The following is an 8,774-nucleotide window of genomic DNA, read 5'->3' as shown; positions in this document are numbered from 1 at the left end:
TTGGAGCTCTCCCACCTGCTGTATATAAACAGCATGGATGATACCATCCTAAATTTCGACTCCTGTGCCGGAAGACGTGGTAAACACGCTCGCCGGATGGGACCGGTATTCCTCGAACGCACCGTGCGTGACCCGAACTCCGCTCTCTTGTTCGAAGATCAAACCTGACATTAATCCATACGTACAGATGGCAACGTTTATGTCCTGCCTCAGATGGCGTAACTTCTAATTTGAGTCGAAGCCTATAATTAAGAGACTTGAAAAAGGAAAAATGAAAAAGGAAGCTTGGGGATTTACTTGAAACGCGACTCCGTTTACGGTAGCGAGACGTCTGACTTACGTGGTCTCTAAGCGAGCATCCCGCTCGTCTCTGAACGCGGAAACGCTCGCCCGGCTCGGACGACCGGACGCGTCGGGGGAGGGCGAGAGAGCCCCGAGCACAATGCGGAATCAGTGAGACCAACGCTCGTCCGCTGCAGACGTCTGAATGATGGTGCATTGTGCTCGAATGTTGCCAGATCTGCGGGTTTGGAGAGGAAAACAATCCATTGTCGACTTTCGAACGGCTCGTGACCACTGAAACGAGACTCGATTCCCCCGACTGCGGTTCACAGAACGAGCTGTTTATGGTCTGTACTGTAGATGGAAAGTACAGATCTGTCACTCAGTCAGACTGTTGTGTTTGGAACGGATGAGTTGCAGGGACGATCGAGCTAATGGGCACAACCTGCTCAGATTTATACGCTCTTTAAACAATCAGAAAACATGCACTTCATCTCAAAAGACTGTTTTATTTTTATTTTTTATAAAGAAAGCCGATTCGATTCATTCCAACTTCTTTCGACGACTCTTTCGGGTCTGTTTTTAATTCGGTTACAACGGTTTCCTACATTACCCACAATGCTGTTCTACCTGCTCATGGTAGTGGTGGTGCAGTTGGATTTTTACCCCTAGCATCATCTCTATCGATCTTCTTATATTTAAACGCCAGTGTAACTGTAACAGCGCTGACAAACGAAAACAGCGTCACCGCGTGACATCATCACGGCCCACGATGTCTAAATTCTCACAGCAAAAATAACCAGTAACAAATTAGCACCAGAATCGCTAAAGAATGATCCCAAACCGTTCGATATCATCGTATTTAACGTGCTTGAGCGTGGAGTCTTCCTATAAAAAATAATAAGGAATATTACCTTTTAAGACTCATCTAAGGCACGCAGCTGGAGATTTAAAGTGTGATCACTTTACCTCTGAGAGTAAACTGAGGTATCCTGAGTATCATCAGTGTTACTCACAGCAACAGCTGGCTGATTGGAAAGTGCATTTCCTGTTTATATCAATCTTTACATAGTGTTAGATGATTTTTGCATGATCTGGACTGTATAATTATTATTATTATTATTATTATTATTATTATTTGTGCATGCTGTTCTTAAGATTTCAACACCTTCGATTATATGTATAACATGAACCCGAGCTGCGTTCAAGTGAATCCGAATGCATGGGGGGTGACGGGGGGGAGGGAAGGAAGGCCGAAAGTTTGTGCACCCCATGCTGTGTAGGTTGTTCAAGTGAGTGACACAACAAGTGGATGCTGCTCACCTGAGTCGGGGAGTCCTTAAGGCGCGCGCGGTGCATATTAAAGAAAAAGAAAAAGAACAAGAAAAAGAAAAGGCGGACTGGACACCAAATAAATTGACAGTACAAGAGCGCGTGGACATGTGCACGAGTTTCAAAGTAATCATGCGTGACATTACGTGACACTGCATGATGTGTACCGGGTATTGAAATCCATCGAGTCTCGTGCAGGAGTGGAGTTAAAGGGAAGTAAAGACAGACAGAGAGAGAGGGAGAGAGGGAGAGAGAGAGAGAGATCCCCGGTACTCACCCGTGGTGAAGTGGCCGATCGCGGACGCCGTGGAGGAGAAGAAGGACGAGAAGAAGACGAGCAGCACGGAATCCATGAGGAGATGAAGAACGAACGGCGGAGCGCGCGTGCCAATGTCCTGCAAAACAAACTAAAACCAAAACAAACAAACAAACAAACAAAAAAGTCTTCTGCTCGTGCTGCAGCGCGCGGAACCGCAAACCTTCCCGTGTGGCGAAACGGCGGCGCGCGCACAACGCAGTGCGCTCCAGAGCCCCGGACGGAGTGAGTGAGTGAGTGAGTGTGTGTGACAGAGAGAGAGAGAGAGAGAGAGAGAGAGAGAGAGGCGCGCGCTTCTGCTGCTGCTTGTGCTGCTGCTCGTGCTGCTGTTCACACACACACACACACACACACACACAGAGGAGGGAGGAGAAGAAAAAGAAAGAAGGGGAAAAAACTGAGCGAGGATCCGATTACCAAATCACGTGACAGGAAACCCCAGGGAGGGCGGGCAGGCGAGCGGAGGATTCACATCGCATATACCTGCACCGAACACGCGCTCGTGCGCACCGGGCCAAGATTCCTTTTTGATTTTAAAGTTAATCGTTTTAGTGAACAACAAAGAGGAACAGAGTCTGAGGAAAGAGTCTGCAAACTTTTGAATCGCATAATATGATATATATATATTTTATTAAATCCATATTATTAGGTTATTATCATAACAATCCATAAACTCCTGGTACGGTTCTAATATCACCTGAGTACACCTGTGCACACGTGACTGAGCATCAGGTTCTGTTCTAAAGCTGTTGTAAACGTATACAACTCATTCATAACTGTATTGATACAGTGAACTCCATAATGATTGGCATGCCATGATATGATATGACCTCTCAAACTCTCAGGCACTCACTTATAAGCGCTTTAACCTGGGAAGCATGATGGCGGATCTGGAGTCTATCTCAGGAACACTGGGCATCATGAGGCAGGAATACAACCTGGACGGGTCACTGGTCCATCACAGGGCACCATGTGCACACACACACACACACACACACATTCACAGTTCCCTAGAGTCAATCTATTTTAGTCAGTTCGCCTACTGCCATGTTCTCTGGAGGTGGGAGGAAACCGGGGGAACCCGTAGGAAACTCACACGGACGCTCGGAGAACATGTGGAACTCCATGTGGACGGTAACCCGAACTCAGGATCGAGCCCGGGATCCTGGAGCTGTGAGGTGGCAATGCTAATGCAAGTATTAATTAGACCCTACTATTAACTGTTGACACAGAATATTTTAAATGGTTTGTCATCTAGGGAAAAAAAAGATCTGATAATCCATACACTTACACTCGGAAATGTCAAGTCCATGGGACTTCATGGGAATGACGCCATTTTCAACCTTCATGCATTTGACTGAGTTTTGTTTTATCTAACGGTAGTTCCTAGTAGGTCGGGGGTTCGATTCTCACCGTGGCCCTGTGTGTGTGGAGTTTACATGTTCTCCCCGTGCTGCGGGGGTTTCCTCCGGGTACTCCGGTTTCCTCCCCCAGTCCAAAGACATGCATGGTAGGCTGACTGGCGTGTCTAAAGTGTCCGTAGTGTATGAATGGGTGTGTGAGTGTGTATGTGATTGTGCCCTGCGATGGATTGGCACCCTGTCCAGGGTGTACCCCGCCTTGTGCCCAATGTTTCCTGGGATTGGCACCAGGTTCCACGTGACTCTGAAAAGGATAAAGCGGTATAGAAGATGGATGGATGGCTGATTGGATAGTTCCTAGTAGTTCCCAGTCCTAATGACATCTATAATTCCTAGTTCTAGACATCATCTACCAGTAATTCCCAGATTATGGTACACCTGTAGATCTTCTATCTTCTCTATCTTCTATCTTCTAACAGAAATTTCCAGTCCCAGATACACATATACTGTAGTTCCTAGTTCCAGATGCCATCAACTCAAAATTAAATTGTTGACCGAATATGCCCAAAGGTCCTAGGTCCAGATAGCGTCTAATTCCATGTTCAAATTTTGTTAGTAACAAGCTAGCCAGCTAACTGTGAAGAGTGATGTATATTTCCTCGTAGATACGGTAAACTGTATAGTCAGTGTTATAGATTTATCAGGGGAATACATGCATGTCTGTATGATGATTACTCTAAAGCAGATACTTGTATAAACAGCGTAACTCATTTAAAGGTCAGAAGTGTTACTGTGCTGATTTGAAGTCACTTGGTGAACTTGGTAGAAGACCATCCGGAGTTTTTCCGAGTAGCTTTGTTTCCTGGTCAGAAGTCAGGAATGATGAGATAAGACCTGCAGCATTAGCTTCAATCAAATCTCTTCCTCATCCACCACCATGAGGGCATTTTCACAGCCAGAAATTAAAAAAAAAAAAAAAAAAAAAAAAAAAAAAAAAAAAAAAATCTGGAAAATATTGAACATGTGTCAGGAATTGGACCTATCGTCTTGCAGAGGGATGCAAAGGAATTTCAGAATTGCACATTTCATCGATTCTGCTTCATCGAGGTAAAATTTTAGAAGGATATGTCGTTTCCTCCGTAACGCCACACTGTTTGGAAGAGCTGCAGGAAAGAGGCTACAAACCACAGCTCATGAACGTCACCAGGTGACTTGGGAATGACAGCGGGAATCATGGCTTGCGGATATGAGCGCTGCATTCAAGGAAAAGCCCCGAAGCACACCGGAAAATCCCGAGGGGAATCGTCCATGTCACAGGGCTGTTTTACAGCTGGTGGTCCAGAAGTTAACGTGAAGATAAATTCTACTGTACACTTCGACATACATGAAAAACGTACACAAGTTTCACTAAACCAATATATACATATATATCCAATAACTCATAACGCTGTGCTGCTTGTACTAATATATTAACATACTCTTAAACTCTTAAATATAACATGTTACTTAGCACAATTTTCATATACATTACTTGTACAGACAGTTTTAGAACTTATCCAATTATTATAATAATAATTATTATTATTAGTATTATTATTATTATTATTATTAGAAGCTATAGTGAAATTTGCTAATCAAAACTTTCTTTTTCAAAACAACTGTTACTAAGGTACGTTATTAATCTGTACAACTCCAAAATAATCAACTTCAGTATTGAAGCTCATGCTAATACTCTTACACATGTACTCATGCTAATATGCTAATCAGCAATCGTTGTAATTGTACAGTGTATATCCCTTTAAATTAAAAAAAAAAAATCAATAAACTTATACCAGATTATAGAAACTTAATATACTAATCATATAGGCTGCTAATACAGCGCTACCGGTGAGGAAACTGAAAACCTTAAAAGTGCGACATCATGTACAATCACATCACATGTTTTTTAACCAAATCGGACACTTGTTAAGCGTTGAACGAAATGGAGATGTCGAAAAGTTATACACCTTTGCGACACATATTTTGAAAAAAAAAATATATATATATATATATTTATATATGATTTCATTTGATTCAACTAGTATAACTGATCAACATACAGTATACAAAGCCATATATATATTCAAAATATGTGTCACAAAGGTGTATAACTTTTCGACATCTCCATATATATATATATATAAAACAATCAATAGACACTAATAAACATATAATAATCAATAAATTGTTCTCATTAACATAATTTTAAAAAAAGCTAATAATCAATGTATATTTATTGACAATTTATTTACAAGGGTGAGTTGAACAAAAACCTTCATTTGTTTTCTCTTTGCATTGTTTATTGCGAATAGGTGTCACAAAACTGTATGATTATTTTGGTAAAAACTCTTTGTAACTATATATATATATATATATATATATATATATATATATATATATATATGTGTGTGTATATATATATATATATATATATATATATATATATATATATATATATATATATTCAAGTTCCTTTTAAAGTCAAGGAGGTGAGTCGAGAGGATGATGAACACACCCTGAACAGGGTAAGAGAGCTGTACACTTAGACAAGGCAGGTGTGTACTATAGTTTATATTGGAGCTTTTTGAGCCTTTTATTTAATAACATAAAATTATTTAGTATCAGGGAAGAGGGAAGACTGTCTCCCTCTGCTGGTGGGGCTGAACCAGGCCGTCTCACACACACTTCCACACGCCCTGGCTGTAAATAACAGCAGGCCTGCGTCTTCGGTGACCTCACCGGCCTTGGGAATGAAAATGAAATCAGCCTGAAACCCTGAAAAGCACTGCTAGATCGCTTAGTGTAAAATAACACACTCTTGCCCATTGCCATTTTAAGGTCTGAAAGGATTTCAGTTTAGAGGGCGGGTGGGGGTAAAAAAAATAAAATAAAATAAAGAGTGACCATGAGCTCATGAATCATTCGTAGCATGGTCAGACGGTCTTCGGTGCATAAAAACCTCATTTTCACCACCATCATCCCAAGCAACCCGAGTTCTGGCTCGTCTGAGAGGTTTTCCACTCGTGACGTACAGTATGACCGTAAATGGGGGGGAAAAACAAATAAAATGCAAAAAAGTTCCGAATGTATAATATTTACGCAGGTTGCTAGGTCAGATTTGATGCACACAAGTGTTTTGGTTTTTTTTCAAAAATAATTTCAAAAAAAGGGGGACAGGAATTCATACAAAACAGAGGCATGCAGGTAATCACGCACTGGTCTGGTCTGGACTTGTTCCTCGAGTTCAATTCTTCATGGCTGACTGCACTCACGAGATCTCTGACCTCTGATCCTCTACTCACCTTGTCTCCTGTAATGCACACCGTATAATTAGCCTGAACAAAAGTGTATACATGAGTATTATCATGTCATTCTAAATGATACCGTTCGCTCCGAACATACTCACTGTTAGTCAAAACCTCAATTCAACTCTTTGGATTTCAAACACAGCTTAATCCTTACAGCGCTGAGGAATAAATAGAGTATACATACCCAGTGTTACTTTCCCGATGTCTTTCTGGTGTTTTTTTCCGATGTACTATCTACAGGGCTTCCTGATGGTTTCCTTGTGCTGTATATTCCTAGAATATTTCTAGCATTTCTCTAGAAATTTCTTCTTGCTGTATCCTTGGTGCATCCTGGTGTATTTCTGGTTCCTTATAAAAAATACTTTCCAGGTGTTTTTCTGATGAATCCGTTGGTTTTCCTGGTGTCTTTCTAATATTTTCCTTGTGTTTTTCCCCCTGGTGCATTTTTGGGTCTTCCTAGTGTTTTCCTCATATGTTCTGGTGTCTCTCTAGAATTTTCCTAATGTTTTCACTGGCATATCATTGAGGATTCCTGGTGTTTTCTACTGGTGTATATTCTTGTTTTCCTGCGATTTTTTTTCTGGCGCCTCATAAAAATACTTTCCTGGTGTCTTCCTGGTGTTTTTGTGTTAATCTGTGGGTCTTCCTATGGTTTTCCTCATGTATTCCTGGTCTCTTTCAAGCATTTTCCTAGTGTTTTTACTGGTATATCCTTCAGGTATTTCCTGATGTCTTCTTATTGTTTTTCTGAAGTATCCATGGATCTTCCTAGTGTTTTCTTGATAGTTCCCTGGTGTCAAATACTTTAATGGTGTATTTCAGGTATTTTCCTAGTGCTTTCCATGTGTATACTTTGGTCTTCCTGGTGTTTTCCTTGTGCATGTATGTTCCTGGTGTCTTCCTAGAGTTTTCCCAGAGTAATCTTTCAAGTAAAAACCTCCTTTTTTCCTGGTTTATTTTTGGATCTTCTTTGAGAGTTCCTATAGTCTCTTATTAGCATCCTCCCAGTGTATTTTTAATTGGTGTGTACTTGGGACATCGTGGTGTTTTACAAATACTTTGATGGTGTCATTTCCTAGTGTTTTCTGGTGTCTCCCTGCTGTATCTTTGTAGTGTTCTCCTTGTTTCTCTTTCTATTATGTTCCTAGCGTTTTTTCCCCTGGTGTATCCTTGGCTCTTCCTGGTATTTTCTTTGTGCTTTACAAACTATTTTCACAGTGTCTTTCGGGTATTTCAAGGCCTACTGTATCCTTGTGTCTTCCTGATGTTTTCCTTAGATGTTCTTGGTGTACATCTGGTCTATCCTTGTGTCTTTGCAGTGTTTTCCTAGTTACTTTCTGGTGACTTCCTAGTGCTTTCCTGGTGTATCCTTGTGTCTTCCCATTGTCTTCCTGGCTTCTCCTTGTGCTTTCCTGGTATTTCATACAGAAACTTTCCTGATGTTTTCCTGATGTCTTTCCGGTTGATTCTTTCTCGTGTCTCCCTGGTGCTTTCTGTAGCTCTGTACTCCTAATCATAGTTTTCCGCTTTCTAATATTGACTCCCTCCTGGATACATCGTAATTTTAGTGTCTCAAATTGTGTAATTTGTGTATTCATAGTGTGAGTATGAGTTGCTCTACATACAAAAAATTTAAAAATTAAAATAAATAAAAGATAGGTAGAGCTAACGCTTAAATTTGAAATTGTTTTAGGTTGACTTCCTTCATTTTGCCCTGACGCTAGGAGGCTACCAATAATGCTAACAGGTAAGGGATGATAATAGCTACCAGTTTAACAGTGTGTGAAATGGAAAACAGTTCATTTTATGAAAAAAAAATAATAAACTGGAGAAATGAGCCACCTCTCTCTCTCTCTCTCTCTCTCTCTCTCTCTCTCATATCACTATCAATCATATTGTTAAAATATTATATAGTTGATACAAGGATTCATTACTAAGCAATTAAACTTAATTATAATCATTTTCATTATTTAATTATAATATAATTATTTAATTACGTTAAACGGTATTATTCAAAAGCATAAACAGGCCCAGTCTAGTCTACACTATTAGTTCTGATAAACCAGTCACACCTTTAAATACAGTTTAACCAGTATCCAAACCCCAGTACCTGGGAAACACACCACAATCATTAAC

The 8,774-nt window shown here is 40.5% G+C and overlaps 1 protein-coding gene across 3 annotated transcripts in view; it reads right to left on the bottom strand.

The window, feature by feature from the left end:
- Nucleotides 1-2,290, bottom strand: part of kremen1 (kringle containing transmembrane protein 1) — a 66,219-nt gene extending 63,929 nt beyond the window's left edge. For all 3 annotated transcript variants that reach the window (XM_017452165.3, XM_017452166.3, XM_053674341.1), the window contains exon 1: nt 1,892-2,290. In XM_017452165.3, coding sequence (XP_017307654.1) covers nt 1,892-1,967 — 76 coding nt within the window. In that variant the 5' untranslated portion in view covers nt 1,968-2,290. The remainder of the gene's footprint in view (nt 1-1,891) is intronic.
- Between the last annotated feature and the right edge of the window lie 6,484 nt (nt 2,291-8,774).

Source organism: Ictalurus punctatus, chromosome 22 (genome assembly GCF_001660625.3).
Source record: "Ictalurus punctatus breed USDA103 chromosome 22, Coco_2.0, whole genome shotgun sequence".
NCBI lineage: Eukaryota > Metazoa > Chordata > Actinopteri > Siluriformes > Ictaluridae > Ictalurus > Ictalurus punctatus.
Note: the sequence above shows the minus strand (reverse complement) of the source record. Positions and strands in the feature narration are given on the sequence as shown.